Source organism: Lipophrys pholis (genome assembly GCF_963383615.2).
Source record: "Lipophrys pholis genome assembly, chromosome: 11".
NCBI lineage: Eukaryota > Metazoa > Chordata > Actinopteri > Blenniiformes > Blenniidae > Lipophrys > Lipophrys pholis.
Genome location: NC_137631.1, coordinates 203,482 through 220,750, shown reverse-complemented (window position 1 = coordinate 220,750; position 17,269 = coordinate 203,482). Strand labels below are relative to the sequence as shown.

Below are 17,269 nucleotides of genomic sequence, written 5' to 3'. Positions count from 1 at the left end.
GTATTAAAGAATCTTTCAAGGTATCTATATTTTAAGAACCCAAGTACTAAACAAAGTGAAGTGCAGTAAAGGCAGCCTTGGATACTCAGAGTAAAAATACAAAAGCGTTTGTTTCGTTCTCATCTTTATGATAAACTCATCAGGTTTCTGTCGCGTCGTCATCAGATCTTCCACTTCGTTCTTTTATTGACGAGCTCCTCAAGGTGCACAGGACGAGTTCACAACAACAACAACAACAACAACATCCACCAGGTGACGGACTGACAGGAAAACGAGGAAACGACAGCTTTCTTTTCCTTCACGTGTAAAATATGTTTAGAAAAGATCCGATTCCGTCTTAATTGTGCAAAGTTGCTCTTTGTTTTTGATAATAAATGAAATTTCACCTGATTTAAGATTTTCCTTTTGGATCTTTAGACACAACTGCTGGTTTATCTCTCAAACAATAAATCAGCTAATTCACAGTTCATAATGTAAATAATGCTGACTTGAAGTTTAGTCCGTGTACAGTCCGTGTACAGTCCGTGTACAGTCCGTGTACAGTCCTGGTGAAACCAGCCAACACTTCTTCAGATCAGCCGCTGCTGGATTCACTAGTGTATCTATACAAGTTAGAACAAAACAATCTGGAGCTTTTGAACAAACAAGATTAACAACAAACAAACTGATTTGAACAGAAACCTGATAAATAAAAAGTAAAACTTCAGAAGGCCACAGGGCCTCCAGAAATAAAAGAAGAACACACAGGAAAAGGTAGTCGCTTCCAAACAGGTCAATCAACCTGGTTACTAGAGCTTCATGGTGGTTCAGGTTCTCCCAGCAGAATCCTGGAAATGATGAGAAGCAGCGTGAGAGCTGCTCTACCTCCTGTAGGGTCACAGCGGGGAGCAGGCGGGTCACAGCGGGGAGCAGGCGGGTCACAGCGGGTCACAGCGGGTCGCCGGCGGGTCACAGCGGGTCGCGGCGGGGAGCAGGCGGGTCACAGCGGGTCGCCGGCGGGTCACAGCGGGTCGCCGGCGGGTCACAGCGGGGAGCAGGCGGGTCACAGCGGGTCGCGGCGGGGAGCAGGCGGGTCACAGCGGGGAGCAGGCGGGTCACAGCGGGGAGCCGGTGGGTCACAGCGGGTCACAGCGGGGAGCCGGCGGGTCACAGCGGGTCGCCGGCGGGTCACAGCGGGGAGCAGGCGGGTCACAGCGGGGAGCAGGCGGGTCACAGCGGGTCGCGGCGGGGAGCAGGCGGGTCACAGCGGGTCACAGCGGGGAGCCGGCGGGTCACACCGGGTCGCGGCGGGGAGCAGGCAGGTCACAGCGGGGAGCAGGCGGGTCGCAGCGGGTCACAGCGGGGAGCCGGTGGGTCACAGCGGGGAGCCGGGAGCCGGTGGGTCACAGCGGGTCACAGCGGGGAGCAGGTGGGTCACGGCGGGTCACAGCGGGGAGCAGGTGGGTCACAGCGGGTCACAGCGGGGAGCCGGCGGGTCACAGCGGGTCGCCGGCGGGTCACAGCGGGGAGCAGGTGGGTCACAGCGGGTCGCCGGCGGGTCACAGCGGGGAGCAGGCGGGTCACAGCGGGGAGCAGGCGGGTCACAGCGGGGAGCAGGCGGGTCACAGGCTGCTCTCCCTCAGGTTCCTGCTGCTGGACCACTGCTTGCTCTCCGTCTGACGGTTCCATGTGTGGAAGTCCAGCAGGGCCTGGCTGAGCTTCTCCATCCAGTCCTGCTTCTCCTGCTTGGTGTCTGCTGAAAACCAGCGCCTGGGAGGAGGGAGGGAGGGAGGAGGGAGGAGGGAGAAGGGAGAAGGTCAGGTGGAGTCGGCCCATCAGGAGCTGAGCTGCACCCTAGAACCACACTGAGCTGGGTTCACTACTTCTACGTCTTCAGATTAGTGGAGCAGAAAGGATTGGAGCTAGAAAGAGAGGTGGTGCAGAGAGTATAGAAGAAGGGCTCAGCAAAGACTAAAGGGGGTTGCAAGAGAAACAACCAACATCAAGTCTGGAGTAACAGTTGTGCTCATAGTTTACCTCCCCTGGGAGAATTCATGGTTTCTTAGCCGTTCTTCAGAGAATATGAATGAAAACACAAAACCTTTCTTCCTCTCATGGTTGATGGTCGGGTGAAGCGCTTCATTGGCAAACAACTGTGTTTATTCTTTTTATATCAAAATAACAAGAGAAAGTATCCAAATGACCCTGATCAGACGTTTACACCCCCAGTGACTTTGACCTGGTAACACCTAACAGGTTAGAATGGCTAATCAAGGTTCCCACCCTGACCTTTGACCTGTTTGTTTGTAAGCAGTGTGTGTGTATAAAAGGTCAGTGAGTTTCTGGGCTTCTGACAGACCGTTCATCTTTCACCCAGAGCTGCACAGACGGTTCTGGATTCTGAGTCATGGGAAAGCAAAATGATTGTTAAAGGATCTGTGAGAAAAAGGTAATGGAACTGCATTAAACAGGACAGGGGCATTAACACATATCCAAGGAACTGAGAATGCTGATCAGCAGTGTTCAAACGCTGATGAAGAAGTGGAACCGGAGGGATTCTGTAGAAACCAAACCATGGTCCGGTAGACCAGCAAAGATCTCAGACTGTCAGGAAAGATGTTCAAGATGCAAAGAAAAATCTAGAAATGAGTTCAGCTGAAATCCAGGACTCTGTGGAACATCGTGGCCTGGCTGGTTCAAGATGCACAATGAGGAGGCAGGTGAAGAAAAATGGGCTTCATGGTCAAGAAAGACATTTCTGCTCAAATGTCACAAAGTATCCCGCTTCCATTACGCCAAACAGCTCAGAGACCAGCCTCAGGTCCACTGGGACAAAGTCCTTTGGAGTGATGAGACCAAAACAGAACTTTTGGACCACGACCATAAACGTGACATTTAGAGAGGCGTCACCACGGCCTCTGATGAAAGGAACATCATTCCTACTGTGGAACACGGAGGTGCATCACTGATGTTTTGGGGGGGGGGGGGGGGGCTACAGAGGCACATGGAACTTGGCCAACATTGATGGCAGCTCATTGCAGCATGTTATCAGACAGTACTGGAGGAAGATTTGTTCTCATCAGCCCAGAAGCTGCACATGGGACGTTTCTGGACGTTCCATCATGACAATGATCCAAAACACGAGGCCAAGTCGACCTGTCATTGGCTACAGCAGAACCAAGGGAAGGTTCTGGAGTGGCCCTCAGTCTCCTGACCTCAGTATCATTGAGCCACTCTGGGGAGATCTCTAACCTACAGTTCATACAAGACAGACCAAGAACTTAGAGGAACTGGAGGCTTTTTACCAGAACAATGGGCAGCGTCACCATCTGAGGAAATCAAGAACCTTTTCCACAACCACCACTCAAGACTTGAAGCTGTCATTGATGTTAAAGGGCCAGTACACCGTATTAACAACTGGGGGATGGAAACTTCTGATCGGGGTCATTTGGATACTTTCTTTTGTCATTTTCATATAAAAAGAATAAACACAGTCGTTTGCCAATGAAAAGCTTCACCCAACCATCAACCATGAGTGGAGGAAAGGTTTTGTGTTTTCATTCATATTCTCTGAAGAACAGCTAAGAAACCATGAATTCTCCCAGGGTAGGTAAACTATGAGCACAACTGTAAGTATCAAAGTATTTCTGTTCCAAAGTATCAGAGTGTTTGAGGAGTTTCCCATCATCCTTCATTTAAAGTGACAGGCTGGATTGTTCCTTTCAAACAGCTCTGGGGCATGGTGACGTAGGTTCCCTGCAGTTTGCTCTGCAGATGAAGCTCCTGCTTTTCACTCCCCACAGACCGGGACGACTCACTACTGCCATCTAATGAGTACATGTAGTATTAGTTCAATTCGACCTCCTGCATGACACCAACCTAGAAATACAACACTGAATAATACTGAACAATACTTCCATTACTAGCAGACTAACCACATGCATCCATAGCTTGAATCCACCAAACATGATCAGCAGGTTTAATCACTAGTGGAGCAAAGTGCTGCTCACTCTGCTGCTCACTCTGCTGCTCACTCTGCTGCTCAGTCTGACTAACTCCTTTAGGAAGCCTCCTAACACCTTTACTAACTCCTTTAGGAAGCCTCCTAACACCTTTCACTAACTCCTTTAGGAAGCCTCCTAACACCTTTCACTAACTCCTTTAGGAAGCCTCCTAACACCTTTACTAACTCCTTTAGGAAGCCTCCTAACACCTTTCACTAACTCCTTTAGGAAGCCTCCTAACACCTTTACTAACTCCTTTAGGAAGCCTCCTAACACCTTTACTAACTCCTTTAGGAAGCCTCCTAACACCTTTCCTTAACTCCTTTAGGAAGCCTCATAACACCTTTCACTAACTCCTTTAGGAAGCATCCTAACACCTTTCACTAACTCCTTTAGGAAGCCTCCTAACACCTTTCACTAACTCCTTTAGGAAGCATCCTAACACCTTTCACTAACTCCTTTAGGAAGCTTCCTAACACCTTTCACTAACTCCTTTAGGAAGCCTCCCAACACCTTTCCTTAACCCCATGACATCATCCACGGGGTTAAGGACAAGTGGATAGGAAAGGAGATAGGAGGGACTATTTGGAAGCATCCCTAGTATTCTAAGTTTCTAGCTCCTCCTTGATTTTCCTCATTTGAATATTGGATCATAGGAGCTGCATTCAGAATCTGCTGTGTCTGTGTGAGCTGGACTGGCTCCGCCCACACATGCCCATCTTGGGAAGAGGAGGAAGTACTTCCTCTGGTGGTGCCATGTGCCAGAGCAGAGCAGCCTAATTGTGGGAGGAGTCAAAGGGAGGGCCTACGTTGATTGGGATTGGCTAAACCCCCGATGACACTATATAGGGTTTGATTTCTGATTGGCTGCTTGGAGCAACACACTTTTTAAAACCTGAAAGGTTGTGATTAAAGGATTGAAAATATGTCCTAATACACACAATATTTACTGGGACAGATTTGATTGTTTATTGAGTCGCTGTCTCCTCTTCGTTTGATTTTTCTTTAGGACAGGATCACCTTTAAATCAGGCAGTCAAACTCAAAATGTCCATCCCACTCCAAGAAGACATTAAAGACTGAAGCTGTGAGTCAGACTCACTTCTGCAATGCCTCCTGGCCGCCCTGGCCCTGGTCCTGGCCCTGGTCCTGGTCCTGGTCCTGCTGCTGGACGCTGCTCACCAACTCGAAGGTGAAAGGTCGCGCACACAACTCCCGCTGCACCGTCCGCACACACTGACTGGGAGAGCTGGACAGAGACCAGCTGCCGTCCGCCTCCTGAGAGACAGTCACACATTAAAACCCAGCCAGACACCGGGGGAGGGGGGGGGGGGGGGGTTTGCTCTCACCTTGCTTTCTCTGTCGTTGGGATGGTTCCAGTAACTCAGGTCACAACCCTTCAACACCAGGTACCGGCGGTTCCACACCCCGAAGCCACTGACCAGTGAGAACATGGTCTGAGGAGACAGAGACAAAGACCCCTGAGCCCACATTCAGCTTAATCTAATGAAAAGAACTAAAAACAGTTGAAGACTTTTATCGGAGCTGCTGAAGTTTCATGAAGCATTTGTCATAACTGAAGCCAGACTCACTCTTGAATGAGACGTGCTCGTCAATGATGGACTCCTGAATGTGTTTCAGTGCAGGGATGGAGGTCAGGAAGAGTGTGTGTGTGTGTGTGTGTGTGTGTGTCTCATGACTAGAACCTTCCTACAATACGACCATGAAATGATCCTAACAAGGTCCACACCACTGACCAGGAAGCCTTGGTGCTGCACGCTGGAGTGACTGGAGCCGTCCAGCTGGAGGAAGACGTTCCCCTCCAGAGGAGAGAGGAAGGGTACCTGCAGGAGGAAGAGGAGGAGGAATGACTGATGTCTTTTTACAGGGTGAAATGTTGAGCTTTAAAATCAGGATCTATATTTGTACACTGGAACGAGGTAAAAGCAAACAATGGAGAGTTGAAGGAAAACTTTGTTATAAGCTGGTAACTCAGTTTTTCAACACGAGGAACCGAGTCCTTTTTTGTCTGCTTGGTTTTTGTGCGAAACATTAAAATGTGTGGACATTTCTTAAAGACTTTCCTGATATCTCTGGTTCTTTATTTAAAGATAAAAAGGGTTGTATTGTCATAAAGTCAGATCTATTGGAAAGTTGGAAAAATGAATAAAATCACACATCTTCTGTTGTTTGTATCGTAAAAGTTTTCTAAAATACTGTGGGTGTACTCCGTACAATAAAACCAATAAAACATCCTAAACATGAAGGACATGTGTTGGATTCTGTGGCATCAATGTGAGGAGTAAAGAAGTGACCGGGGACGGTGATTCAGAGTCTGTGAAGAAGTGATGAAAAGAGAGAGAGAGAAACCTTTTCCTGAAACTCATCGCCCAGCAGTCTGCGGATCTTTCCATCAAGTTTCATCTGAGTGGAAGAGAGAGAGAGAGAGAGGGGGAGGGAGAGAGAGAGACAGAGGGAGGGAGTCAAAGAGAGAGAGACGGAGGGAGAGAGAGAAAGAAAGAGAGACAGACAGAGAGAGAGAGGGAGGGAGAGAGAGAGACAGAGGGAGGGAGTCAAAGAGAGAGAGACGGAGGGAGAGAGAGAAAGAAAGAGAGACAGACAGAGAGAGAGAGGGAGGGAGAGAGAGAGAGAGAAAGAGAGAGACAGAGGGAGAGAGAGAGAGGGAGGGAGTCAAAGAGAGAGAGACGGAGGGAGAGAGAAAGAAAGAGACAGACAGAGAGAGAGAGGGAGGGAGAGAGAGAGAGACAGAGACAGAGACAGACAGAGAGACAGAGGGAGAGACAGACAGAGAGAGGGAGGGAGGGGAAGAGAGAGAGACAGAGAGAGGGGGAGACAGAGAGAGAGAGAGAGAGAGAGTGAGGGAGACAATGAGAGAGAGACAGAGACAGAGCGAGGGAGACAATGAGAGACGGAGACAGAGAGAACATGTTACATCACCAGTGACTCCACCCGTGTGTGGAAATTGAAAACGTGGATATAAAAGAACAAAGAGACGTGCAGGGGAGCAAATATTAAAGGAGTGGACTCTGTGAGACGCTGCGTCTTTGCACTTTTAAATCTTTGTGTTTGTCCAACAGGATGAAAGGATGATCCCGACGCCGTCCTCACCTTGTCCAGAGGGAACTTGCTCTGTCCCAGCGAGGCCAAGGTGATCTTATGAGAACCCACCAGACTGAAGTTACTGGAGCGCCGAGTCCCGAGAGCAGGAGGACGGACGGCTGAGGGACAGACGGGGAGGAACCACAACATCTTTTAAATACACAGCTTACTCTCTCCATTACTGCTCAAATTCAATAGGTTTTTTTTATTTGAATTTGGATTTTTGAATTACATGTGATTTCTTAATATCCTTTTAAAGTATTTTTTATTTAAATAATTTCCTATATGTAAATGAAAAAATCTGATAACCCGTGTAAAAACTTCTACTTTAGTTTGATCCATTTTACAAGTAAGGCAATCTTTAATTATTATCACTGATCAAAATAAATACATGTTTAGATGCTGTAGTGAGAAACTGAGGCAGATATCTCTCATTTTAAATGCATGATTTGATATTTAAGGTCACCCAGCTCACTGGAATGGACTTTCTTTTTCTTCAAAGGTGAATAAGTATTTAAATACTCACATGTCACAGTATTACTGGATCTCTGATGAAAATAAAACATGTTTCAGTGATACAACCACAACAGAAAAAATTCAATGAAAGTAAAACACTATAAGAGAAATACATGAATGAAGATGATACTCACAGTGATGGTGCTGAGAAGTTTTCTGGGTGTGACCTGAAGAAGTTAACACAACGAATGAATGTGTGACACAGACAGACAGACAGACAGACAGACAGACAGACAGACAGACAGACAGACAGACAGACAGACAGACAGACAGACAGACAGACAGACAGACAGACAGACAGACAGACAGACACACACACACACACACACACACCCACCCACCTTAGGAGCAGCTCTGTCGACGCTGCCGCTGCTTCCTGACGTGTTGGACTGAAACACAAAGATCCATTTAAGAACCAAACTGAGGACAAACTAAGAAAAGAAAAGAGTGATATTAAATGTGTGGAGAGCGTTTAGTTGTTTCCTCACCAGGCTGTAGACCTCCACATCGATCTCAAAAGACGAGCGAATATCCTTCCTGCAACATCAACGACTCATTATTTTACCAGCAGCAAGAGAGAACTCTACACCAGGACGAACTCCTTTCAGTATTTACGGCATTATTCTACATTTAGAGTAAAGTTTTGAGAAAGTGGAACCAAAACTTTACTGTAGTGATAGAACGACAATTAAACATCAAACTTTGATGACATTTCAATACAATTTTTATTTTTAACATTTGTGATTTAGTTGAATCAAATGGAGCCATTTAAATCTCCTGAAAGCCCACTGAGGTTCTACCTACTGAGGTTTGGAGCAGCTGTGGCGGTGGAGCTGTTTAACCGGCCCACAGGGTGGCGCTCTAATGAAAATCACTGCTATTATTGGCTTTATTACTTTTAAAATGCTCTAATTTTTCAGGTTGTAGGTCATTATTACATTATTGGTCTTGTCTAGCAATGGTGACCTCACAAAATATAGTTTTTAATTTACTGAACTCGAAATGTAGAAAAATGTCCCCCAGCTTCCAGACTGGGAAAGACAAAGTGCCGCACAGCAAAAGTCACTCGTACAAAAAGCTGCTTTTTATCAAGAGATGATTCTTATTGAGCAAAACTGAGGTCAACTCAGGTCTCAGCCCTCAATCGTAGAACTGATTGATCAGGTGGCTCTTTGGGAACCCCGTCCTCCTGGTTTAGAGCGTTGAAAGGTTAAAGACTCTGTGTGGAGGTTTGGAGGAGAAGACAGGCCTGGTGCTCACAGGGTGACGGAGGTGGGGAAGGAGATGGTGTCTCCATTCTGAGTGTCGGCGGCGGTGGCCAGCCGGGTGGCGACCACGTTACAGGGTCCATATCGGATCAGAATGAAGAAGTAGTGGCTGGGCCGACCTGTGGGACAGAGCGGACACGTCTGATAAGGACAGGCGCTGCAGTCCCAGCTGGAGACAGCAGTGGTGTGGAGAGCTTACCTGCTCGGCTACGAGAGGAGCAGATGAAGTCCACCTTCAGAGGCAGCTGGATGTTGGTGATGGTCACGGTGCCTCTGCAGGCCTGCTGGGAAACGTCTCCGTCCTCTGCTCCTCCAGCTCCACCCTCAGAGCTCCGCTCCTCCCTCAGCCTGCTCACTTCAGCCAGCAGGGCCGAGCGCTTCTCACCTGGAAGCAGGAAACCAACCAGCCTCCATCACGGACCAGGTTTCATTCACGTGTACATGGTAATGTTCTGAAGCTGCTGTACATTTCTACTAAGAACAGCAGAAAAAGATGTAGTTACCATGCCAGGCCACTAGTGGGTGCTGTTGGTTGTGTTTGTAATGCTCACACTCACATTCTAGTGGACAAACCACCAAGTTGGATTGTTATTCTGGTGACTATCAAAATAAAACTACCAAGTCCCAGGAGAATATGGAGTGGAAGTCATGACACCACGGAGGAAATATTGTTCCGCCTGTGCAGCTACTGAGCATGTGCAGAACAACCATTTGTTACTGCGATGGTACGCAGTAGCAGCATTTCAATAAGCTTCCTTTCTGTTGGTCTACACTGAGAATGAGCCCAAATGTTTTCATAAAGTCATGTTTTCACTGGCTCTGAGCACCATTGTCATACTTAAAACCTTTGTAGCATTTTGGGAGTTTAAGTTTTTCTGTAATGGATTCAATGCCCTCAACAGATGCAGTGGAAAAGCCTCCCCTTTGTGCACAAAGACCCCAGACAGTGGACTTCAGTGTTAACATGGATCTCCAAAGCTTTGTGTTGTTCAGACATCAAATGCTTGTCTGTTTGAACAGAAACATGAGGCAGTTGAAGTCCTGTGATGAACTCACAGGAGACCAGCAGCAGCCTCTCGGCCTCGGCCTCCTCCAACGAGCCTCGTCCGTGCTCTTCATCGGTGCAGCAGCTCAGAGCCTGCAGCGTCTGGCTGATCACCGTCTGCAGCTTCGCCACTTCCTCACTCAGAGTCTGAACGAACGCAGCAACATGCAAACTGTTCAGAGGTTCAGTGGAGAGAGACAACACACGGCTCGACACGCGTCACTACGTACGGTGATTCTCTCCTTGCTGCTGAAGTTGGTTTGAGGTTTCCTGGTTGTCCTCGGAGCCATAGGAGTGACGCTCTGCACGGAGGGAGGCTTGTTCCGCCTCTGAGTGCGGTAAGCATCCACACTACGGACAAACAACACATCAGTGGAAACACACTGTAGTCTCAGGAGCAACTATTAAAGTGAACTTCAGCTGATGTTGAGACGAGGATTCTGAGGATTTTGAAAGCCATCCATCCTGGAGAAGAGCCTTGAAATGGATGTAAACAGTGTGGCAGGTGAAGCAGGTGAAGCTGAGCTCACCTGTACAGAGGAGCAGACTCAGGAGGAGGAGTCCTGCTCTCCTCTGGACTGAGGAGCAGAGATGGAGGGTTGGACGACTCCTGGCTCACAGTCAGTCTCTGGAGGTCCAACATGAGTAATGTCAGGCTTCAAGGATTCAATCAGCCTTTTACAAGGACTCCAAGGAGGACTGAAATCTAGTCAATATTTATGTTCCTGCCTCTTTAACAACATCAATCAAACCAAAGACAGATTTATAATTCTAATCATTTATAGACTGCAATACTATCGTTTACCTGTCTGGCCCACCTGAGAATAACTTGTGCTCCATGTGGGCTCTGAAGGAGAGTTGGAGAGCTGTCAGGTTCACAGTGACTCTCCTGTCTTACCAGAGGAGTTACAGCAGCTTCGATGGCCTTGCTGAGAGGAGACAGGATCCCGCTGGAGGGAAACGCCAGCAGCTCCTCTCCGTTATTCTCCTCTTCTTCTGGGGTATGTCCCGCCTCGGCGCTCTTCTTCTCCTCTTTGGGTGCAGAGAAGGTTTCAATCCCACTGTCCCGGTCCTGGTCCTGGTCCTGGTCCTCCTCCTCCTCCTCCATCTGCTCGGTGTACTCCTCCTCCTCCTCCATCTGCTCGGCGTACTCCAGCACCTCCTGGAACATCTGGTCGATGAGTGTAGAGGTGTTCGGATCCACATCTGAGGAGGCGACACAGAACAAGAGCTTCAAATCAGCTGAAGGAGATCTTCAGAGGTTTCTGCTGGAGATGGACGGGCTTGAAGACCTGGATGAATCCACAGCAGAGACGATGACGACAGGCTAAACAGAAGTGAACACATCAGGTTTGTAAAGACTAGAAAAGTTATGTTAAAGTGCAAATAAAACAGAAACGTCTCCACGTGTGCAGGAGAGCAATTTCCCAAAGACACAGCGGCCGTAGCAGACCGCCTCTCTGCACATGCTCAGTAGAGACGATCAGAACAACGTTCCCTCAGTGGTGTCAGGTCTCCCAGTCCTTATTCTACTGGACTTGGTAGTTTTATTTTGACAGTCACCATAATAACAATCCAACTTTCTCCCTGTGTTCATGTTTAGAGCTCATTGTTCAGTCAGCTTTATTTCTAGAACACTTTAAAACAGCTGCTGCTGAAGCCAAAGTGCTTCAAACAATAGACTAGTAATAATGACAATAAAACAATAAAAACAAAGTTTTAAGAGTGGACAGCGAAGGTGATTGTCTGACGGGCAGTAGTAACTCATTCCTCAGCAGAGGGGCTGCAACAGAAACGTGTGTGTGGTTTCATTACAAAAAGCAAACAACAGCACCCACTAGTGGTCCAACATGCTAACAACATCTTTAAAAAAAAAAAAAAGGCACGTAAACATGAAACTTTTCTGAAACGAAAACATCAAAAACGTTTCAGTTTGTCATGTCAGTGGGGCCTCATTCCAACTCCTCTGTCTAACTTTTTCTTCCTATTTTCCTGTTGGGTGAACTTTGTCACAATAAACACAACAGGGCCTGAAACGTCTCGGTTCCTGAGTGAATTCAGCAAAGATTCCTGAAAGTTTCTATAATATTCTAAATAGTTGAGCAGTCTGTATTCCCTCGTCCTCTCTGTGACGGGTCAGAATGAAAGTTCAGGACATTTCTGATGCACATGAGAGCTGAAGTCCTACCCGAGGTCTGAGCAGCAGCAGCAGCAGCAGCAGCAGCAGCAGCAGCAGCAGCAGCTGGGCTGGACGTTTCAATGAAGCTGCCTTGGTTCCACTCAGCATTCCCTCCATCCTGCAGGAGAATCAACACATGCAGCATGAGGAGAAAACTTCCTGTGGACCAATAGAAAATGCTCCTGTGTCTTCAGGATGGAATAAAAGACTAATAAATGAAATCAGTTGTCAAGCCGTCACTCCATCCACGTTTATACGTGGCTACTAAAGTTAGCATGCTAACAGCTCGCCTCGGTCTGTTCAGTGCTGTAAACACTGAATCCAGTCGGTCCTCCACATTAAAGAACAACCATTTAAAGATAAAATGCCGCTTCACAGATGTGTGCCTGCCGTGAGGGGGCGTGACCGGCGGTGAGGGGGCGTGGCCGGCCGTGAGGGGGCGTGGCCTGTAAGTTCGACAGCTTCTTCACGGTGTATGAACTCTCCTCCCAGCGGCTGGCTGACGTCACAGACCAACTTTTCTTGTTCTTATGGGTTCTGATGAGCGTCTGCAGGAACCTGAATAAGTTAAATTAGAATCTCTGTTTCACTCTCCAGACTGTAAATCTTGCAAATGTTTGACTCCGCCCACATTCCTAAACGTTTGCCCCAATGTTAGCTCCGCTCCACAGTCGGGGGTTATTGTCCACGGCTGCAGTGGAAACCCAACTTTTTTTTTAACGGATCAGGTGTTGTCACGTGACATGTTGCCATCTAAATGGGGCCCGTTTCACCAAAATCACAGCAGAAACAAAAGGTGAACTTTCTTCCACTGAAGTGCCCACAGAGGTAGTTCCTCACCATCAAACTCACTTCCCACGGCGGTTTGGAGGAAAACTTTCTTTTTACAGAGCGATGCAGGGAGCCAGGAAAAGGAGGAGGAAGGGCCAGCAAGGCACCTTCCCTGATGGGGTTTATTTAAAAACATGTACATTTTTAAATAAACAGAATCAATGGATCACCAAGAAGCAGCTACTGAAAGACGATACCAAGCTGTGGATGAATAACTGTTAAAATCTAAATGACAGATTGCAGAGGAGCTGCAGCACACTGAAGGAAAAGAGCATTCAGGCGTGTGGAAGACCTGGAGTCAGAGCTCTGGTTAGAACCCACCTGAGTGAGGGGGGGGTCGGAGCTGCTCCTCTTCAACCAGGGGTTCTGGCTGATGGGTCTGAACTGCAGCTGGTTCAGCTCCTGCTCCTGATTGGACAAAGACAGACACACTCACAGGACTGGGAGTTTAAAAGGCTCGTAGGGAGGAAGCTGCCGCTGCAGAGGACACAGCTTCAACTCCCACTAATCATCTGACCTCAGGGACACCTTATTCATATCCAATGGAAATTACAGCTTGTTTTTTATTGACTTCCATTTTAAATTCTTGTTGCTCACCTTTTCTTGCCTATAATTGCCATTTTCTTATTTTGGGCAATATATTTTGTGTGCAATCTCTATTTTCTTATTTGGACGACGTGCGTCTTCACCACAGGAGGGCAAACGGGACGAAATTACAATTCAGCTGTGTAATTTGGAAGTACAGCAGAATTGACAATAAATGGTAAATGAGTTTGACTTATGAACTGAACTGGTTGTTCTAATGTTCAGGAGCTGCACACCCAACGGCACGATGACCACAATCATATCACATCCAGCCTGTTCCAGTTCAATCAGGTCCTAAACCAACTCTTATTAACCACAACCATGTGACCATCCACCGTGTTCCTCCACCTTCTGACCCCTTTAATTCAACATTTGTGTGATTTTAGTCTTCCTGTGTCTCCAACCTTCGACTGGAACCAAGAGCATTTACTACAATATTATTAGCATTATAATAAATACACATTTTAATTTAAGATGATTCCATATTCACCCCGAGTGCATGTCATTCTCGTATTTGGACTTTTTATGTTCACTGTGAAGAACTTTGGGCTGCAGTTACTGTGTGAAAGGTGCCACACAGATAAAGATGATGAGGACGCTGGTCTTGATCCGAGCCTTCAGGCAGTTTGTGATGCAGAAGATGAGACCTCACGTCTAACATGAAAGACGACTTCCGGGATTTGAGCCGACTGGTGACTCGGCAGCATCGATGTACCATGATGAAGCGTCCTGCGGCTCTGAACCCACCTGGCGGAGGCGGGACGTCTGTGTGGACCTCTGCGTTGTCTTTTCAGCCAGCTTCTGCTGGAGGACGGTCACGAAGTTGGAGCGGGTCAGCGGGCGTGCACTGGACGGGCTCGGCGTGGAGGCGGAGCTACCCGGGACCACCAGCGATTCGAAGCGCTCCCGTCGTTGATTAAAGTCTCCCTCGCCTGGGAGAATAATGGAAAGACAACTGTGGTCGCTCAAGACATCAAATCAAGGCAGAAATCAGGGTCTGATTCTGGAGTCGGACATGAAATTCAACAGCCACATTAAGACAAGAACACAACGTACCACGACCAGAGAAACAGTTCATACATTCACCCCCAGCAGGCTGGATTCTAGGATTCCTACTGAGTTTACAGGTCTCCTAAACAACCTGTCACACAGCTGCAGCTCCTCGTCTCTCCAACACACGGTCAAGCTTCCATCTCTGCTCTGGCTGCCCGTGTGTCTTCAGTTCTGCTCTATAAAGCTTTAAATACATCTCAGACTGATCGTAGAATATGAAACATCTAGACCCCGAGGTCCTTCAGAAAGGTTTACGAAACGTGTCAAGGTGAAGCAGCTTTTGGTTCCTGTGCTCTTCACCTGTGGAACCAACTTCCTGCTCACACACTCACTGCTTTAAATCAGACCTGGAAACTTGATTTGCTGTGACTTTCCAATGATCAATAGATTTGAGTAATTTTATTACCTTTAACTTAATAACGCTTTAACCTTATTTATTCTCGTTTTTAATGCTGTTCTTTTAATGTTTTTCCTTTAGAAAACACTGTCAATGTGTCTGAATGGTGCTATAGAAATACAGATATATTCTCCTTGCGCACACCTCCACCCAGTTTGTGTATGTAAATGTCCTATTTTCTTATTTGATCATATTAAATATAAAGTTGAGTCATCGTCTATAAAATAAAAATATGAAGTGATTGATGTATTTTCTGTATCCGTATTGTTTTTGTACTTAGATCCTTGAATTAAACTGAATATTTGCACATGTGTGCCAACATGTCCTCTCACCTAGGAGACGGTCTCGGTCTCCAGCTGAATCCGAGGAGCACCGCAGGGCCGGAGGAGCAGCTCCTGAAACAACACACACGTTCAAAGCGGCTCATCTTGAATGAGGATGTTCCGGTTTGGACGCCTCAGGGAGGAAAACTTCCAGAATTGTCACTGCTGTGACAAAGGGAGCAGTGTGTAGGATGACAGTCCGGTCTGTGAGGAGCTTTAAGGAGCAGTGAAGTCACACTGGCATCCAACTACTGCAGTTTTGTCTTTTAGCTTGTTGCAGTTCATGGTACAGATATAAAGATTATAGAGATTCATGTGACTCGTCGGTTCAAGTATAAACCTTCCACCACCTCGCCATTTGGCACGAAAAATATTGAGTTAAACTAAACATGCACAAGGATTTCTAATCCTGAATAACTGTGCTCTTTTACTGGCTGTGACTGTCTCTTGTTTTACCATCTATTTTCTGGATGAGCTGCTGCACCGGCGATTGCTCCGAGGGGACCGTGGGCGTGTCCGGGTCCACGTCCACGTCCACCGGCCGTCCAGAGGACTGGCTCGGGGGGCGGTTCTCCTGGTCGGCTGCTTCCAGACGTCTCCGCTTTTGCCCATCCGTCGTCTCTGAAAGAGTCGAAAACAAGAAAAAAAACAGACATCACAAACTGAACCTGGAGAAATGTCAACTGCTACAAGCAGACCTGGTGCAGACTGGTTGTTGTCGTCCGAATCGGACAGAGGACCCCTCCGTCTCTTCAGGAGTCCACTTCTGTCCTCTCCCATCTCCATGCTGACCTGCAAACAGAGACACCGGATGAGCTCTGGGTAAAGATTATTATTATTACTATTAAAGGTGAGGTGATGTAGACCAATGTTGAGCAACGCAATCACAATATGATAAATACAACCACTAAAGTGTAAAGTTTGTTTTTCTTCTGTGGCCAACATGTATGAAATAATTAGGGCTGTCAATCCCAACATTAATACTTCTCATTAGTTAAAGACAGAGATCAAATTCTAGATTTAGAAGAAAAATCTTTACAATTACAGGGATGATATGAATGGACTTTAATGAAAAGAGGTAGTCGGATTAATCCCGTGCAGATGAAGAAATGACTAGATAGCGAAAGCAATCCGGATTACAATCTGGGTTATGTAATCCAGAAATAAGAGCGTTTGAAGACACCATGGGGAGGCGGGGGCTCTGTCCGAAGTCCAGGTGGAAGTATGAACTCTATGACTCTATGACCCAAATAGGAAGGAATGATATTAAAATGTTTGAATCAAGTTAAACACACAAACTTTCTACACAAACTTTGGGGACAATAAAGTGATTTTAACGCTAAAACCTGTGAATTTATCCCGTTTTAACACTTTGGATGAAGTCATTTCTAACCAAACGTTCACAGCTGAATAATGTTCTTTCCCTTACAAACTTGAGACAGTTTGTGAATTTCACTCGTTTTTCAGTCATTTGAACAAGTAAACATTAGCATGCTACCGTTAGCCGCACAGCGCGAACGAAATGCAGCGAGAATGACGAGTTAAGGTCGATTTCTTGTCTTTGTCCGCGTGAATCGTCAGTTTCTTACCTGTCAAGGTGCGTCCGGCTGTTAATGCAGGGGAAGACGAGCAGGAGTGAACCAGAAAATAAGTTTTAATCTCCTCCTCCAAACTTTGAATTTCAGCGGGTTCTCTGACGTCAACAGGCCAAACAATCCGCGACCGTAAGTCACCAAATAAATACGCAGTGTGAATGATGACGTCACGAGGGGTGCAACTTTACCGTACTCCACAGAGAAAACACGCAATGCAGAATTATATCGGTCAAATTTTGAAGATCATTTAAACAAATTGATAGTACATTATATTACACTTGCCTTTCAAGATTACATATAGGCCTTTTCAGAGTTTTTTTATGGTTAATGTGGAATATGTGAGCTTGTTAAATCAGTGTGTTTAATCTTTACATA

At 46.9% G+C, this 17,269-nt stretch overlaps 1 protein-coding gene across 1 annotated transcript; it reads right to left on the bottom strand.

Annotated features, from left to right (window-relative positions):
• Window positions 1–113: 113 nt before the first annotated feature.
• On the bottom strand, window positions 114–16,984 carry anln2 (anillin, actin binding protein 2). Its single transcript, XM_080475866.1, has 23 exons — window positions 16,889–16,984; window positions 15,998–16,091; window positions 15,756–15,920; window positions 15,309–15,371; window positions 14,274–14,458; window positions 13,263–13,349; window positions 12,120–12,228; window positions 10,830–11,137; window positions 10,462–10,559; window positions 10,162–10,282; window positions 9,943–10,078; window positions 9,086–9,271; window positions 8,879–9,005; window positions 8,107–8,155; window positions 7,960–8,007; window positions 7,753–7,785; window positions 7,629–7,650; window positions 7,112–7,221; window positions 6,353–6,406; window positions 5,740–5,826; window positions 5,332–5,439; window positions 5,085–5,260; window positions 114–1,749 (listed from the first exon to the last, which is right to left on the bottom strand). Exons 2-23 carry the CDS (start codon window positions 16,083–16,085, stop codon window positions 1,602–1,604), a joined length of 2,508 nt encoding a protein of 835 aa, XP_080331992.1. The 5' UTR covers window positions 16,086–16,091; window positions 16,889–16,984; the 3' UTR covers window positions 114–1,601.
• Between the last annotated feature and the right edge of the window lie 285 nt (window positions 16,985–17,269).

What these genes read in the sequence shown, in the direction of transcription:
- anln2 (XM_080475866.1), bottom strand. Translation starts at nt 16,085, where the DNA reads ATGGAGATGGGAGAGGACAGAAGTGGACTCCTGAAGAGACGGAGGGGT. An exon ending in GCTCATCCAGAAAATAGATG is followed by an intron (nt 15,372 to 15,755) that starts GTAAAACAAGAG and finishes GTGTTGTTTCAG; the next exon opens with GAGCTGCTCCTCCGGCCCTG. An exon ending in GAGTCTGCTCCTCTGTACAG is followed by an intron (nt 10,283 to 10,461) that starts GTGAGCTCAGCT and finishes GTTTGTCCGTAG; the next exon opens with TGTGGATGCTTACCGCACTC.